The sequence below is a fragment of the Micropterus dolomieu genome, linkage group LG21 (genome assembly GCF_021292245.1).
Source record: "Micropterus dolomieu isolate WLL.071019.BEF.003 ecotype Adirondacks linkage group LG21, ASM2129224v1, whole genome shotgun sequence".
Classification (NCBI taxonomy): domain Eukaryota; kingdom Metazoa; phylum Chordata; class Actinopteri; order Centrarchiformes; family Centrarchidae; genus Micropterus; species Micropterus dolomieu.
Window position 1 is genome coordinate 9,046,966 of NC_060170.1, and position 18,905 is coordinate 9,065,870.

The 18,905-nt window shown below is 40.4% G+C and overlaps 1 protein-coding gene across 4 annotated transcripts in view; it reads right to left on the bottom strand.

Moving 5' to 3' along the window:
• The window catches only part of wdfy3 (WD repeat and FYVE domain containing 3), a 108,634-nt gene that overhangs the window by 60,005 nt on the left and 29,724 nt on the right, over positions 1 to 18,905 (bottom strand). For all 4 annotated transcript variants that reach the window (XM_046034058.1, XM_046034056.1, XM_046034057.1 and 1 more), the window contains 9 exons: positions 15,142 to 15,372; positions 14,571 to 14,763; positions 13,221 to 13,407; positions 12,971 to 13,137; positions 8,066 to 8,545; positions 7,122 to 7,232; positions 4,529 to 4,722; positions 830 to 1,101; positions 306 to 503 (listed from right to left, as the gene is read on the bottom strand). In XM_046034058.1, coding sequence (XP_045890014.1) covers positions 306 to 503; positions 830 to 1,101; positions 4,529 to 4,722; positions 7,122 to 7,232; positions 8,066 to 8,545; positions 12,971 to 13,137; positions 13,221 to 13,407; positions 14,571 to 14,763; positions 15,142 to 15,372 — 2,033 coding nt within the window. The remainder of the gene's footprint in view (positions 1 to 305; positions 504 to 829; positions 1,102 to 4,528; positions 4,723 to 7,121; positions 7,233 to 8,065; positions 8,546 to 12,970; positions 13,138 to 13,220; positions 13,408 to 14,570; positions 14,764 to 15,141; positions 15,373 to 18,905) is intronic.

Sequence of the window (18,905 nt, forward strand, 5' to 3'; positions counted from 1 at the left end):
CAATGTGTAGCATGTTAACATTGACCAAACGTTTAAACATTAATATTTGTATTAACAATCTAAGCAGCTTAGAAGCAGCTAAAGCGGGAGATCCTGCAGGGTTTAAGAGGTTTTATACATCAGAAGAACTTCTATAAAAACCAGACCAGGCGTTTATTGGGGACCTGCGTTTATTTGTCAAAATGTTTTCCCACACCAGGCCAGTAAACGGGGTAGGTGACTCGGCTATTAATTGAAGTTTTATGGTAAGTCTATTCATGTGACACTAATAAAATTGAAATGTCTAGTTTCTGTAATCCACTGACCTGTCAAAAGAGTCGGTGGCCATCTTGTACAGGTAGATGAAGAGTTTGCTGCAGTGTTTGAGCGTGGGACAGACGCTGTCTCCTGCGCAGCCTCCAGGGGCAGCCTCATCCTCCAGCAGCCTCTGGAAAGGCTGAGCATTGGAGGGGAACACGCCTGTGGGACCCAGCTTCTTAGTGTCTGAGAAACAGCCCAGCAGCCTGGCAGGAAGTAGACAAAGTGGTTAATTTGAGGACAGTTTGGTTTTAAAAAGGGCAGTTACAACATGCAACACCGTTGACAGAAAACACAGAAAAACACTGCTGAAATTCTGTTGTGACTTTGTGTCTTAAAGCAGTACTAAATACAGCCTGATCTGCATTGGACTACAATTATTTGAGAACCTTTGGTGATTTAGGTGCAGAACACGCACACAAGACCAAAAGTCTCCATGGAAACCACATTAAGAACACTGATAATCTTTGCAATTAATACGAATTACGAGAGGGCCTCTCGGGTGTTAGTAGCTCTGTGCGAATAGACCTACCTTACAGCGTCGGCCAGCTTCTCATACTGGATCTCCGTGCGGAAGAAGTGTGAGTTGGCCGGCTCGTAGCGCATGGCGGCGGTGAGCGTGCAGAAGACGGTGTGCAGCAGCTCAAAGACTTGGTTCTGGTTGACACGATCCCAGCCGTGTCGCGGCGGCTGGCACAGCGAGCGCTCCATGGCCACCAGCAGGGAGGTGATGTAGACAAAGCCACCCACCTTGCGGAACACCGTCCGGGTGCGGTGACTCTCGCGCAAGACCGCTAACAAAGCCTGAAGAGGAGGAGGGAGGAGAGATTAGAAGAGAAGTTTCCTCATGATTTCTACAGTTAAAATTCTTTATTTGATGAGCTGTTTACAAAGACAAACAACACATTTAGTGAACAAAATAAGTTACTTTCCCCAGGGTAGATGAGTAGATGACACACCGTCCGTTTTTACTTTCTCTACAACATTTTAACTCGTTTTATTTCACTTACTTATTTTATTTCTTCTTACTCAATTATTCTTCTTTTGCGTTGAGACATATTTATGAGCCCCTCTGGGTGTCTTCTGCATTTGAAAAAAATGCAAAACATTTCCCCAAGTTTTATGGTTCGCATTTGCAAGTAACCTAAACCGAAACATCAAACCGTAGCCTAGATTTGGGTTTGGGGACCTAAAAACAGCCCGAGAGCACAGACTGACTGTGACAGGTGAAGTCTTTAATTAAAAACTGAAATGTGGAGAAGACGTCTGGGAGCAGCAAAAGATGAAGCTTTTGAATGACACAGGTGAAGTGCAGTGTAGGCAGGCACACGTCAGGGAAAACGGGGCTCAGTACCACTGGGGAATTTTTAGCAATTTCAATCCTGCTTCTAAAGGAATATCTAACGTTGGAATGATAAGACATGTATGATAGGAAAGTTATTATTTCTAAACACATATGCAACCTGTCCTTCCAGATAATACAATGAATACATTATCAGTAATTTAGTAAACAAAATAACAACAATAACACTGTACAAAAACGGTACCACTCAGTGTATATCCTACAGATGATTATTTAAAAATAGTTGCATTTTATTATTATAGCAACATCCAATTTAGAAACGCCACTGTTAAGTCATCATAGTCTTAATTCTCTTTCTCACTCTGCTTGTTGTACCAAAGCATGCAGATTGTTTTGGTTATGTGCCATGGTTGCAAGACATTTTCTGTAAAAAATTAGACCAAAATATATTTGGCAGATGAATGATGAAAATCTCAACGACGACATGTTCTTTCCAGAGACAGCGTCTGTGTTTCTCTGAATGCAAAGAACAACATGTAAACGGTTTTCATGAGGACGATGTCTCCAGTAAAAGGTGGCTCTAATGAAATCTGTGGATTTATGGGAACACTGTTTCTGGAAAGAACATGTTGTTGTTAAGTTTTGAGCCCCAACTTACAATGTCTTTGACCTCCATTCTATTTAAGTGGCAATGGAAATCTCAAGAGATCGATAATAAATAAATTAAAAAACAAAAACTAATAAAAAAAACAAAACCCACACTAATTGTATATCCAGACATCAATGGGAGTAATCGATGGGAAAACACACACATACAGTTTAAGATGCTACAAGTAGAGTAAAACTTTAATCCATAGAAAAGTACAGGCCAATTTGACAACATAAACCGTGAGAACCCATTTATTTTAATTAATTTGTAGCCATCCCGTTATTATGTCCTGTTGGGGCGGCCGTTGTGGGTATTGTTGGAAGTCAGTGAGCAAGACTCCTTTATGATGATATTGGTATTTTGTAGAATTTTTACAGCAATGTGAGGATTTTTTTCACTGGAATAGCCGTAAGGGATGCACCAAATTTTCAGCCACCGAAATTAATCGGAAATAGGAAAAATAGCATTTTTGGTGTTCAGCCTAATAAGTCATAAGGCCGAAGATATTTTACTGAACAATTACGTTGACATGTCGGCAGTGTGGAAGCATTTTAAAGTGTCTGAGAAAGATGCACAAATCGCCGTTTGCAGACACTGTTCTGCTGAATTGAACATCCAGTCCATCTGTGGCTGACTTCTTAGAAAAGGCAAAAAAACAGTCTGACCCGCTTTGAGTGTTTCTGTCACCCGTTTCTGAGATGGTGATTGTGCTAGTGGCACCTAAATTTGGAGTGCAAACGTATTTAAGCCTTTATGGTAACTGAAACGGCCCAGAGGGAGCTGACAGGCAGCGACTTTATCCTGTCATTTTCTCTCTTTACAAAGACAAGTCTTGCAGTATGAGAGTCCTACCTGAAGAGAGGCTGTGAAGTCTTCATGTCACGCGACACGTGAACCACATACAACATTATTTATCAAATTGGGTCGGATTTGATGAATTTAGTGGATACACATCTGACAATGCCCGGCTGTCAAAATAAAATGTCTATACAGTATGGAAATAAGATTAATTGGATTATTTCAACAGAAAGTATAAAACATATTACATGTGTCCATTAAAAGAATCTAGTGACTGGACCTTGAGTTATGATTATTTTGAACTATTTCTTAGGTCAAAAATAAACTTCCAGGCTCAAGAGTCTCAATATCATGATTATACCAATACCACCATATCTTATACCCATATAATGTGACAGAGGACTACTTCTACAACAGCAATCATGAAATCTGTGATCATTAAACCTACACTATATCTAGCAAAGCCACTGGGATATATATTATATGTTTCAGATATAATGATGCATCCCAGTGGAGAAGTAAAAGCAGTGATGTTGCACTGCTGAGCTGGCTGTTTCCTGCTGCATTAAAATACTGCCAGACTCAGCACAGGATGTTGAAGACATCCTCTTCCTGTTCTCCAAGCTGGGAAATTACCACCAGGCTGCGACTATGTGTTACTAAAATGTAGGTTTCGGGTGTTAACTTTGCCAGCCACGCGGTGGCCTTGAGGATTAGATGCAACACATCGGGGTTCGGCTGTGCCCTCCCGAGAGCTTACAGGGTTAAATGTTTTCACAAGGCTAATCAGCTTAATTTTGAGATCTATTTGTGTGTCTGTAGTGTGTTACTGTCAGTGGTACATAAATCCTGATGACGAGCGAGGAAAAATCTATTTTTACTCAAAGTGGATTTCTTTTAAGTTCTTTGCGGGCTTTAGTTGTTGGTTGTTGTTTTTTTTTTTAGGGTGATAATTAAAATCCCCGATTAGTGAAATAGGAGTAAAATGCTGACGGGTTAATCCAGCCGGAGCTTTCAGAAGGCGTGAGAATTACCTCGTCTGAAGGAGTGGAATCTGAAAATGCAATTATGCTCCAGGAACTGAGCTGCCATCCTCTTATCCTCTGTGTGTGTGTGTGTGTGTGAATATATGCCTTTATGTACATCTTACACTTAGTATTCCTGGTGTGAAGCAATTACTGTATGCAGGGCTTCAAATGCATATTGATTTTTTTTAAATTAGTCTTTCCTTACCTCAATGTTCTCACCTTTCATCATTTCATCTTTCTGAACTTCTCTTAGCTGCACTACAGTATATGAAGACAGTCCTCTTTGTGATCATACTTAAATTAAGAAATTCTCTAAAATCAAAGTAGCTGTATGTTTCCAGACAAAATTTTTCAGCTTAAAGATTTACATTTAAAATTAATGTGTGCTATCTGGCGGTAAATGCAACATTAAATAAATGAACATTTTGAGACATTCTGTGTGTGCGTTGTTACCCGCAGTATGTCGGTCTTCAGCTGTAGTTCACTGGACGGTGCAGAGTGCATGAGGCCCAGCAGCGTTCCCATATCGTCATCTCCGCTGGGTGACAGGACGAGCTGCTGGATGATGAGCAGGGCGTGTTCCCGACACTGACGGTACTTCACGATGTTGTGAACGCAACGAGCGCCGCCAAACTCCCTGAACAGAGCTGGGAGACAGAAAGAAAAAGGGGCAAAGATTTTGTATATGCGCATCTTATTGTTTTTAACTCAACACAATGATACCAGGCCAGGTTATAATGAACGCATTGTTACAAAAAGGGGATGTCCAGTAAGATATAAGACAGGATTGCCTGATGACCGGTGGATTCAGTTTGATCCACAACACAGTTTAAGACGCTACATCCACGTTGGACTGTCCCTTTTTAATAGCTCAAGCAGTGAATTTAGCTTGGGCTGAAACTAAATTTTATTTTCATTATTGACTAATGTGTCAATTTACAATTCATAGAAAAATTATTTTGCCTAAAAAATGTGTGAAAATAGTGAAAACTGCCCTTGATCATTTCCCAGAGCGCAAGAGGATGTCTCTAAAATGCTTGTTTTGTCTGACCAACAGTTCAAAGAAATCATATAAAAACAGAGAAAAGCAGCAAATCCTCACACCAGAAGTTGGAACAAGAGAATTCTTACCATTTCATATGCATTTACCTGCTAAATATCAGGATTTATTTTAGCCCTAAATTTCACAATATATCATTCAAAGTTTCAAAGATTTTTTGGAACATAATCAGAGTTTCCATGGGCATTTAAACACATTTTGACATGTATTTTGCTTTAACTCTCCTTTGGAATCCATCATAAATGCTGGGAATCTACAGATACTGTCCGGCACAAAAAAGCAAACCTTTCATAGACACTTTTTCAAACCTACCCACAGACAGAATCTTATTCCTTTAAAGCTGAAATCTTCATGCTGCTCTGAATATTTTAGTCAAATTTCAGCCTTATAAAGCTTTTGCTGTCACGGTCCCTCAAGTGTGAAATACCCAGGTAGTTCATTGTCAAAATGACCTTTTATTACACGTCATGGACTTGCTGTTAGGTAATGTGATTGATTTTGACACCTTTTTAATGCCATGTTACTTTTTCGTCTCTTTTGTTTTCATTATAAAATCACATTTAATTGATTAGTCGATTGACTGAAAATGTCTCTCCCACTGTTTTTAATGCCATTTTCCAAGGCGAGGGTGACATTAAGGTTTTGGTGATAATAATGTTAGCTTTGCTTGTGGCACACTGACTGTGTACGGTTATGTTTCATCATGTATATATATCATAAATAAATTTAAAATGTTAGAACGATTAAAATTTATTTTAAAAACTTGGCTTATCGTCATATTGGCGATCTTCTTTGTTTACCTAACAAACCTTGATTAAAAACGACTGTTTACTGATGATGATCTGTTTACTGATGGGGCGTTGTGGCTCTGACCCTGAACTTAAGTTTTGCATTCTTGTCATTTTTCTGATGCACTGAATTTCTTTCTAATCTTGAACCCATTGCAAGTCTCTCTAGATAAAACTGCCAGCTGAGGGCCTCAAGCACAAAATGTAAATGTAATCAGTGTGTCAGAGCGCAGTGCTACAAACATCACACACATCATCTTGTTTTTCTGACAAAAGCGCCCAGTCATTACCAAGGTCGAAGAGAGTTCTGAGCAGTCAGTGTGCAGCCTGTTGGTAATCGTTGTGACTCATCACAATTCTACAGCTGACTGAGACACACACACACTAACATAGAGGGTCAATAAGAGACTGCGTGATGTGGGAGGAGAGGAAGTTTATGGAAATGTAATAAGATAGTTTATTGATCCCCGGAGGAAAATTCTCTTTCCTCTCTGCCTCAACAGAGAGGTCAGAGGTCAGCGCTGCAGCCCCGGAGATGGTCGAGAATAAGTGCTTTGCTCAAGGACACTTCAGTAAGGTGCACACATGCAGACAAATGCGTCATCAGCATTCAAGGTCAAATTTGATGCAAATAATTAAAGCCAAAAAGCCCAATGTGTGTGTCATCAGTGGTTCTAAAGGCACCAGTAATGTGTGTGATCCATTTATCCTGCACAATATAACACAAGTCACCTGCAGCTGCAACGTGGCTTTTCAAGAGACCTCACTCAAGTATGTGTTCGTCTTACATGCTTTATAATCCAGTGTACTGCCAATTTGGGAGCTCAATGTGGCCAAAGTGCTGTAGAAAATGTTGCCCAATCCAATCCTACAAAGACATAACGATGAGGGAACACCCTTTAAAGTGAAGTCAGCCTCCTTAACAAGCTTTTTTTTTTATGTTGTTACTATTGATTGAATTAAGATTTTAAAAAACATTCTCACATTATAAGGAACAGGGTACCTGAAAGTTAATTAATAAGGGACATGGAGTATTAATCTATAGAACCATTGCTGTAATCACATAATTAAAGAAATATCATCTGCCTGGATTTAATAAGCATTTAAAGACCTTTTGGACAGTTTTAAAGGAGCCACCAATCCTGTGTATGGCCTAATGTACATGTACATCTGAAAGCGTGTGCGAGTGTGTGTTTACCTGCATTAGTGTTGGTGGTGTTGGAGCCATGCAGGAGCACTGTCAGCGTCTCCATCACCAGCCAGGCCAACTGCTTCTGCTCCTCTGCTACCGTGTTGTTTTTACAGTCAGCTAAAGATGGAGGGGAAACAAAGAAAGAGAAGAGGGGTTAGCACGATGACATCATGTATTTAAAACACATTGAGTGAATAACACTGATAATACCTAATATAAAAGAGCATGGGCTAAAAATGTTTTAATGTGGAATACTTTAACATATAGCAAAACAAAATAAAAATAAAACAGAACTTATTTTCTGACCCACTGTATCTCAAGAAATGTACATTTTTGGCTTTAATGGGTTTATAATCTGCTTTTGTTTCATCTCAGTGCATTTCAGGATTGATCCATTTAGCCTGTAGCTAAATGAATCTATCCATGAGTTAAGTCTGTAGTATTTCCTGGATTTTAGACTGTATGGTGTCTGTTTTGACTTGGATTTGTCTTTTGTCGTGGGCTCAGTCATTACTAGATGTTGTTGATCTGACTTCTTTGTATGCATTTACAGATCGGTAAGATTAATTTAGTGGGGATTGAAGACACTTTCCCTTAGCACTACTAATTATCAAAATATTCCAACCGGAGTGAACAAAATGATCTTTGAAGAGCAACGTAACGTAAAAAAAACTTTTTTTGCCAACCTGCAGTGGTTTAACTTCTCATCTTTCTGCAGCGATGTGAAAGTGTAATCCAGGATGTCAGGGTCAGTGTGTCACCATGATCATGCTTTTCAGCCTGGTGTTAAGTTACTATTTTAACTTCCACTGGCCAATTATGATCTATTTTAGTTTCAGGATCTCTAAATTCCCTTTGGACTGCTGCTGCTGCTACTATGGCAAGGGACTCAACTTCCTGTCCCGACTATAGCCCACTATAGTTGTTACAACATCAAAGAAGCACCTCACCTTGATCATTATTGTGGGGTTGCTGCTGAGTGGCCGGGTCTTTGAGCAAGGCAGCGTACTTGTGCAACAGGTTGACCAGCACCTCCAGCAGACCGACCTCCCGCAGAACATCGCTGAACACCGGGTCATGCCTGGCCAGCTTCAGCAGCGTCCGGACGGCTGTGATGCTGCAGGTGTGCGACGTGCTCGATTTGAGCAGCACGCTGACGCTAAACAGCTCTTTGCACGGCACATAGTTGAGGCTGAAGACGACAAACTCCAGCAGCTCAAAGTACTTGGCCTGGGCCTCGGGAAGCTTGGCCACGCGGTCTGCAAACTGCGACAGGGTGTGCTGCGACTCCAGGATGAAGTAGTTGGCCGGCTCTGCTGCGTAGATGTTTCCGATGGCGTCCAGTAGCATACAGGCCAGACGGCTTGTTTTAGCCCTCAGGAAGGCGTTCTGAAGCACTGAAAAGGCCTGGATATTACGCACTGTGTGGCCTGGAAGAGGAGAGATGAAAAAGAAGATAAAATTAGTGAATTGGTAAATTATTGATTATGACAAAACAAATATGCATGACTCAACAATGAAATTAATTTGTAATGATTCCGTTTGAGGCGCTAATCGTGATATAAGATAACTGTAGATAACAATCATATAGATCATAAAAAATATACGAAAACCATGTGTATTACTCATTCTCCATATTTCTATTAACGTTTAGTCTGTCAATCATTTTCATGAATAATCTATTAATTGTTTGGTCCATAAAATGTCAGGAAATGTTGATCAGCGTTTCCCAAAGCCCAAGATGACATCCTCAAATGTCTTGTTTTGGCCATCATAGAGGACAAAATAAGCCGGTCAATATTTACATTTGCGAGGCTGAAATCAGCAAATTTGGACATATTTTCTAAAATATCACTCAAAAAGATGAATTGATTATCAACAGTTGGCAATTAACTTAATAGTTGTCAACTAATCAATTAATCGACTTATCGTTGCAGCTCAACTCTCCATGTTATATTTATGTCGTGATAACAGACAATACTTGGTGGCTGGCATATGTCCATTAAAGGGTTAAGTTGATCCACATTTTTAAACTGCAGGTTTTTATTAGGCAAGAAGTTGCTCCTTCAGATCTTTCTGACTGACTCCAAAGATTTAAATGAAACATGTTTGACCTTATGCTGTGATCTGTTTACTTTAGACTGCTTCATCACTTCTGATTTTATCAACAGTCACAAATACTAGTCTAATTTGTAGTAATGGCCTGCTCCTTTAACATAATCCCTTATCTTTGTTATACATTTTTGCTGTTTAAGGATACATAGTGGAAAATGGCTTTGTCAACTTAGCATTGGAGTAATGAAACATTCATGTCCACATTTACTACTTTGTCCTTTAGCTCTGTAAGTCTGATGTGTTCTGGGGGATATATAGCACAAACATACAGAGAACCAATATTTGATCAATCAATCAAATATTTTTGTAGCTGGTATGTCCTTAAATTAGGATAGAAAGATAGAGAAAGGCTCAAGTGAAAGAGTACGGAGGATGGATGTTATCCGTGAACCACACTGCACACATTATCTCACTTGCATCTCGAGGTTGAGCAGCTAGCATGTGAGAGTCACAAATGACTCACACACGCAGCAACACATACAAGGATAGTGACACAGGCGTTTGTCATCACACACGTCCAAAAACACGCACAGCCGTTAAGTGAATGCGGCGGACTAATTAGGCGTGTAAGCGGACCCTCACACCATGATGGCTTCTGGTAATGACTTTGCACGCAGCTGGAGCTGTCATTAAGTGGGTAAACACAAGTGTGTGTATATGTGTGAGTGTCTGTGGGTGGTAAAACAGGCAGCAGACGTTGGCTGTGTTAGTGCCAGGGGTGTATGAGGTTAGAAACAGAAAGAGACACAACCAGAATAAAATGAACAGAGAATATTTCTAATTTACATTGGGTTAAAATAAATGAGTAAGCAAGACAGAAAGACAAACGAAGAATTAATATTTGATGTTAAAGATGGGAAAATGTAACACTATGGAAATAATTTATGTTTATTTGCGGTATATTTATCTTGTGTCATGCTTCAATGTGATGCACATTATTATTTAATTTATTTTGTTTCATCTTCATTAATCTATTTTCTTTCTCTGTGCATATATTTATATGTATATATAAAATCCTAAATCTGTGTTTTTTGTTTTTTTACGTATATTCTGTATATTTATGCAAGTTTCTAAGCTGGTAACTTTTTTTTTTTTCCTTAAATATGTTATCATACTGTATATTTATTGGGGTCTATTCTGCATTTCAATTGTGATTTTGCCCTTATGTGACAGTGTTGATATAGACAGGAAATTTGGGGGGAGTGAGATGTCTGACATGCAAAGGTCCCTGGAAGGAATTGAATCAAGGAAGTTATACGCTAATAGAACGGTTATAATGTAATGTCACTTGCCTTTGTGTCAACAAGATTACAGACACACCCTTTTGTATTTCACTTCTTGATTACATACTGTTATAAAGAAACATGAGCGCATTTTCATTCTTTTGGATGTAAGGTAGATCTGACTGCCATACAAAGTTCAGCCTGTTGTTTTAACGACAGAACATAAGGTCAAGGGAGACAGGTTCTCAGGCATAAGACGTAAAAATGTGGCCCAAGACAATTCTCTGAACCACTAAAGCGTCTCTGGACTCCAACGAGCCCATTTGTATGCAGGAGGCTTCAGGCATTCATCTCCAGCAGTGTGGCAGGCGGCAGAGTTGCCATGGTGTCTGTCAACAGGTTAAGCTTACTGGGATCAGCCAAGCATCAAAGTCATTTCAGGGATTAAGATCTGACAGGGAGATTCGGCGGCTGGGGTATACATGAAGCCTTTTCCACAAGTAATTCCTCTCTTGTAGCAGGGCTTTGGGCAAACTGACTTGGTGGGAGGGTGTGGATTTAAGAGGCGGGCATGTGATCAGAAAATCACTAGGTTGTATCCTGAATCCAACATTTACTGTCCTTTTCCTTATTTGGATGATGACAATGGATGGTCATTTTAGCAGAGGGAGGAGCTTTCTCATAATTATTTTCAATGGGTCTGGTGTTTTGTGAGGTAATTCTTGGCTTTAGAGGTGTTGGGTCCATTGATTTTCTCTACAAAACTACCCTTCTTTCTCCTCATTCCAACTTCTCTGATATATCTGGAGATGTCAACAGGCAGAATTTAGCATTTAAGGATAGGGTTGGTTATTCTACATAAGGGCTCCAGGATGTGACCATCGCAGTCAAAAAAATCTGTCAAGTGCAACTAAACATTTTCATTGGTCACACTGGTGCACCTGAAATTTGTCAGGTTAAAAAATATTTTTTAATATACCAACACACACAGCTATTAAACAGGCCCCGGCCAATAGTGAATTGTTACAAACAAGCTAAAACAAAAGCTGTCTGTCTGTCGTCCAACTGTGGAGCTTAGTTTGCTATGTACCTTAAAATTTGGCAAATTGTTGTAAACTCAGCTGGAAGTGAATTACAGCAGCAGAGGGAGGAGGAGGAAGAAGGACCGATACTGACTGGTGTCCAAGTTCATTGATTCTAAACGTCACTCAGTATTTTGATGTCAAGAATGTGATTTATTTTATTGACATTTTATATTTGTTTCCACAGAGATATTATTGAGTGAATACAGTGACGTTGCTGCTGTGAACTTTACTGTTAGATTTTTTTAAAGCAATTATTTAGTTATGCAGCAGCAAACCAAAGCAGTCAGGAATTTTACATTGCTTTTAATATAGCCAAAGAAGAGCTGCCTTTTATTAAATTGAAGTCCATTAAAAGAACATTTATCAGCACCTTTATTCCTGTTTACAATTATTTACATAATGTGTTCATAAATTAACAATGTGAAACAAAACACCCAGAGCAGCAGTGCGGCTCAGTGATGTCTTTTTAAGCGTTTTCAGACAACAATTTTCAGGTTCTGGCTACACACAATACCTGTTACTAGGAACAACTGATTGTTGGCTTTGGTCTTTTCATGTGATTAGATATACAGAATACTGCCAGCCTTGCTCTTAAAAATGATACTCAGGTGTAAAGAAATAAGATCAATCAGGGTTTCAACACTAAAGTAATCGGTGATGAAGAGAAAGACTATTAAAGTCAGTTTTGAAGAAAATGAAATGACTGCCTGACTAACTGACTAAATCCTGATGTGTTTTGATTTTATACTGTGATTACTAATTTCTGTATGGAAAAGCACACAGGAATCAAAATACACGCCATCATCTTACAAATTAAATATTTCGTCTACTTAACAGAGTCTCCAAATTGTATTTTAAGTTGCCTGTGTGTCTGTCTGCTGTTGTGAAACACGACTAAGTGTCTACAGCCATGCTTGCAGCTCTGTGAGGAAGCAATGCTCATTAAAAGGAAAATAAGATAAGATGGATGGATAAGAGCATTGCTAACAGAGCTGAGATGTTGCATGCAACATGCAAGGAAGAGAAAGATCAGAAAGGAAGAAGCAATGACACTTTCTTGTAGGTTTGACCTTTTTAAATTTAATTAAGGACACTCAGATCAGGCAGAGAATTCTCTTTGCACAGAATGTCAACTAGAAGAAAGTGGCTGCCACAGACAAAGATGACATGTTTCATTTCATTATGTATGGGAGAGAATGTTTTAGCGAAGTGAAAGACACTGCTTTATCTTACAGTCATTATGTCAGTGAATGTTTTTCTGGTTTACCAGAGCATTATTTCTGTAACCAAGAATTATTTAGATGTCAAGTCTGCCTAAGGACTGTCCAGTCAGAGGACATAAATCAATAACAGCCTAGCTAGTTATAAAAGATAATGTAAGCATCTGATGAATTTAAGGATTAACCAGCCACCGCTGCAACCATTAACAAACCTTTCCCAGAGGGCTGCGGGAGAACAAAGCCAGGCAGCAGGAAGGGGGCTCCGGTTGTCAGGCCGGCGGGTTTCAGCTCAGTCACCCCATATGTGGTCAGACAGGTGACCAGGTTGACCAGGTCCTTCAGCGCATCCTTCGATTCGTCCTCCTTGGCCTGTTCCAGTCTGCACACAGACAGAGTAGCTTGTATGAATGTTCATGCAACACACTCAAGGAACGCAGCGTTATCTGTAGGACTAAGCTGTACCTGAGCATGAGATCGCAGAGGAAGGCGTAACCCTGGCACATTCGGAAATCGTCCAGCAGGGTCTGTGACACGTCACTGGAGTCCTTGAGGAAGCAGGAGAGGCCGGCGAACATGTCCACTATCTCCAACGGTGACAGATCATCAGACTGCTGCATGTTCTGAACACATGTGCCCAGGCACTCCTTCTCTGTAGGTGCAGGGGTTGAGGGCAGAAAGGGTTAACAGAGAGGAAGAGCAAGGGATTTCTGATAAATTGATGTGTGAGAGAATGTACAGAAATGAGTTTAAAGGAACTAGTTCAAGGGAGCTGTGCTCTCTTTTATTCTTTATATTGAAGGAAGAATTGTCAAATATATCAAGCATTACAGAGCCAGACCTGTTGTTATTATAAAGCATATTTTGTTCTTTCTTCTTTCATCATGGTTCTACAAACAGGAAAAAGTCAGCAGCAGGTGGAAAATGTTAAGTAGCTTTGATACGTGTCATTCTCCTTTTCCATCTTTAAAACTCAACATCATTCTCTGTTCCGTTCAATGCTGTTAAGCTAAATGGCAAATTCAGCACACATCAGCTTCACTAAGTGGCACATCCTTCAGTCAGATGAAAACTTTGTGAAGTAACTGCTCTCGGCCTTCCAGTGTGCTCATTTCTGGAAATCAGTGCTGCAGATGGATGATTGGAACCAACAGAGCAGCAGCTGCACTTCCTCCAGGTTTCCAGTGGTCACAGGACCTTACTAATACACTGTAACGGCTTCTATGACTGTAAATTGCTGCAAAAAGATCTGTATACTCTTGTTCTTTACTTTGTTCTGCTGTAAACCCACTTTATGGATGGCTTTGAGGTCCAGGCTTTTTCCTGTTAACTCAAATAAAAAGGACCCATGCGTGTATTTTCACATATACTAAACATATTTTGCTCGGATATTTGAAATAAATCTTATTTTGTTTTAAAGCAGACCTTTCTTATTAGTTTAGCTTACATTATTGTAAATCATTCTATTGTACGTCTCATAAACTGTTGAATGAAAGTTGAATTTGCCAAAATGCGAACCGCAAATTAAATTGTCTTTAATTATTAGTATGCTTCAAAAATGCCGGTAAACAAACTCTTCTGTCTGCTTTCCCAGTTCTCTCACAATGTAGTTTTTGTTACCAAGGAAAGGAGAGATGTTTGTTTTGTCATTTCCTTGTCGGATCTTCCTTCTTGTTGGGTCGGCTTGTAACTACAACTTAGCCTCGTCTGACCAGAATTAAACCATCCATGATGCAAGTTGATACCGTGTGTAATTAATTAATAAACAGACGCATGTACACGGATATCCTACACATGCTGTGTATCTGTATATACCATGTATGTATTTGACCACGTTGACGCTGAGGCCATGTCGGGAGATGGTGGTGAGCACCTCCCCTGCGCTCCTCCTCCAGGGCAGGTTGTGGGGGGGGCACCAGGAGGTGATGGCACTGAACAGCAGCTGGAGGTCGTCCTTCTGGGCTAGCTCTTCCGCCGGAGACACAAAGGTGCAGAGCTTCACCAGGATCTGCAAGCGTGGACAGGACAGGAAATTGATTCCAAAAGGTATCAGTCTGAAAATGATCTCATAAAAGCGCTGCTGGGAAAAAACTGCCACTTGCACAGTCAAGTCTTTCATCACGGAGATGGAAGAGTGTTCAGCACATCATGAAAAAGGAAGAAAAGCAATTCAGTAATTTCTATTTGTTTTGACAATATTTATATTAATTTGGGATTTTTTAAACTAGACGAGACAATTCAAATGCAGTTGAAAAAATGTTGATCTCCTTATGTTATGCATATTTAAAAAATAATATTTTATATGAGTGTTTAAAAGTAATGTTAATTTCTAGCTGTGTGTAGTAGAACCTAAATACAAACATTTCTAGCCGGAGAATCTTTTTACCTGGACAAAGACTTTCTGGAGCAGCGCCCTGCGGTCAGCCAGGGGCAGCTCCTGCTGGGTGTGGCCCTGGCCTGGGTTCTTCTCCTGGGTGGGTGGTGGTGGAGGTGGGGGTGGTGGCTGCGGGGTGGGGCCCACAGGGGCCTCGGCCATGTGAGGCAGGTCAAAGAACAGGTAGAGGCATTTGACCAGCGTGGAGGGTACAGACATTGTCGTCATGCAGTCCACCGTTTTCTGTTTTTTTTTTTGGTTGGGGGGGGGGGGAAAGGGGCAGGAGCAGAAAACAGATTGTAAATTATGTATGAAAAATGAATTTCAGAAAAGGACCTAAAAAGACCTTTGGGGCGAGGATGGTGTTGAGATTTACAGCCAGGGACTTTTAAACCATCTGCTCAATGGAAGGATTGCAGTAGCCGGCGCTTTCATTACATGTCTCAGCATCATGATTCCACTGAAAATCTAAATATTTAATAATGACCCAGCCTTAACTGCAGAACAACATCTACTGTATACATAAAGATGAGAAAAGGTTTTGTTTTTAGTTTAAGCTTGGTAAATGAGTATTTTTTGTTGTTGTGTTATGATTCATGGTTGTGTTTATGTGAGGAAAAAAAACAGGGGCAGAGTAGCTGTGAGGGCTTTACGTCTGTGTTTAGTGTGTGTGTGTGTCATCATGGCAAAGAGAAGGACTGGAGAAAGAGATGGGATTCGTGCTCACTGAGGCAGATGATTCAGATAATGAAACGCTGCCTCCCACACAGAAAACAAGCTCATCCTGACAAATTATCTCGCTCCCTCTATCACTTACGCACATGACCCCTCATATAAGACTATAACCACACACAAACACACACACTTTAGGTGGTTGAGGTGACCCACCCATTTACTCCTGCTCAGTCTGCACCACAGACAAAAGATGGACTCACAGGGATGAAGAACAGAGCACAGCAGGCACGCACACACAGACACACACACACACACACACAACCTGGCTGATCGATGGAGAGAAGGAGTGGGGGAGGGAGAGAGAAAAAAGTGCAAGACGTGGAGAGTGGAAGCAGGTCTACAGTCTATAGTTAATAGTGAGTCAAGATAATGGAAGACTGGAGCAGAACCTGTGGGAGACACAGAGAATTAATGTACGTCAATATAATGTCCCCGAATGTGATGAAAAATACGACTGTGTGTGTTTACAGGCTACAACATATTGGCCCTGCTGCAGTTTTAAGGTCAAGGTTACTGGAAACAGTCAATCAGAGAGAAAACCAGAGAGGCAAAGACATTTTATTGGATGTGTGTGTGTGAGATGGGGGAGGGGTACAGAGAGAGAGAGAGAGAGAGATATAAAGGAAAAGAGATAGACATGAGGAGACAGAAAAGGAGGGAGAACACTACAAGGAGCACATCTGTGTGTGAGTGTTTCAAAGAGCAGGAAAAGCACACTGGGAATGCAGAGTGTGAAGGGCATCCTGTAAAAGAAGAAGACAGCGTGCAGGTAGAGAGACAGAGCTACAAACAATTACATTGCTGTTTTATGATCTGAGGGAGAAAAGCAGGAGGTGAGGGAAAAAGAGAGCGAGGGACAGCATTAAAGAGAAGGGGCTGACGTCAGGTTTACGGGAGGGGGGGCTGCCAGAAGACTCCTTGCTTTTACTGTCTGAGACATCAGAGGAAAGGAATACAAATCCATTAAACTCAGTCACTCTCTCTCTCTCTCACACACACACACACACACACACACACACACACACAGCACCGTTAGCCACCCTGCTCAATGATCTTTTTCCTGTCTGTGTGTATGTACAATATGAGACGGTTATGCAGCAGTATAATGAAATTGCTCCTGACTATCAGAACAGCATGGGAGCAGGTCGGGAGGTTTCCAGTAACAAACAAATGCTGGCAAATACTAGCTGTGTTTTTGTTTATTTACTCAAGAGAACACTTGTTTAGGCCACCAGCAGCACTGTGTCACAAAAAGCATTCCCTTGTGTATTTAAATGACACTGCTGCGCTGGCACAGCGTGCGTGTCCAGCAAGAAAACACAGGGTCATCCATCAAAATGGGCGCATTTCTGGCAGAATACTTAAACAAACATAACAACACAATTTTACTCTTTGCATTGCGAAACATCAAGGACAATAAAAATGATCATGTGAACGTGGAACATTTCAGCTGTAAATATCTGCATGTAGGGTTAAGTACTTGCACAAAGGAAGTGATCAATCTACCACTTATGGCAGGTGCAGCAATTTTGTTTAAGTAAAGAAGCAAACTGGGTAGAGGGACTAGCAGCAATAGTCGCTATGCCTGAACAGAGAAATGAGTTCCTCCTTCATTACCAACTGCATGGTTTGCTTGACAAGTGATCTCTCTGGGTAATTGAGTGCACACAAATGATATGGGGGGAAAAAAAGGGGTTTCATCTTGTATCTTATTTCTCCTGCTATATACGGCAACAGCAGCCTACATGGCACGAGAGGGGGGTTAACACCAATTCAAACACTCAAGTTCTAAGCTTTGAAAATTAATAATAAGCTGTGTATTTATGTTTGCTTTAATTTTGAGAGGAACTCAAGAGTTCCAGTAGAGTTGTTTAAATACCTTTAATGGCAAAGACTGACAGGATGCGGTTGTATTAGATATATGAATCTAAAGCTGAGCAAAGCATTAAATTCAGACATGCGTAACAGGGAAGAAACACTTCCCTGGTTCAATAAGAATAAGAATGTAACAGTCTTATACAGTAAATTCGCATTCACTTAAAACTGACACGATGCTTCAACCAAATTAAATGTACAAGAATGCATTTTGAAAAGGCCGACCTGACTATAAAGCTGAACCAGCCTCTAACAGAAAAGAAACCTAATTTCAGTGACATGCGAGTGGTTTAAATGCCACTTCCGAGAAGTGTGAATTAAAGCAAAAAGAGAACTTGAAAAAGAAACCTTTGTTTAATTCCCTGACAGTAGAGGATTCGCTTTGTGCATGAATACAAGCCTGAACAGTGAAAAACCACAACAAATGAATACTGTTTTTTTGCGCAAGTCAAAGGAAAAGCAGAGTGGATTTAAGTGGTTTTGAAACATTTCTGCAGAAGGAGAGAGGAAGTGTTTGACTCAACAGTAACAACAGTGAATTACTGATGTGCAGCAGAGCAGGAAAGGCAGCCAGCCGGACTGCCAGTCAGCTGACAGCAATGCTCCCTTCAAGACCTCCAGAGGAATGTGGGCCGAAAAAGTTCAAAAGATGTCTGCTGGCCATAGTACAAGAGCACAGACACAAAGAAAAGCAAAACCTAAATGTCTGACCTCTAAACCAGGAGCCCAAGAAGCTGCCATGTTAAATTTCAGTAACACTGCATGGTGACCTAATAATAAAAATACATGTCCAGTATTTTACTTGATCTCAGTGCATGCAAAATGTGACTGTGTTTGGCGAGAATAAGCTGGGATGGGTCCAGTGGGGATTTTTACTTGTACGCAAGAGCCTGTTTCTCAGTTCTTACAGAGGCAGATGCTATTTTCTGCTGGGAGATCAAAGAGGGGAGATGCAAATGGGTCAAAGAAAGACAGAATGCTGAGAAGCCTCTTTTTTTCTCCAAGCTGCTTCCTGCAATTTCATTTTATATCTACACTCACATGTATGAGGGCAAAAAAAAATATTTAAAAAATTAAAAATAAAGACACAAAAAATGTGATATATACAAATAGAGCACTTTTGCACAAAAAGAACATTGTCACGCAAATGAGCATCATGTTATTCT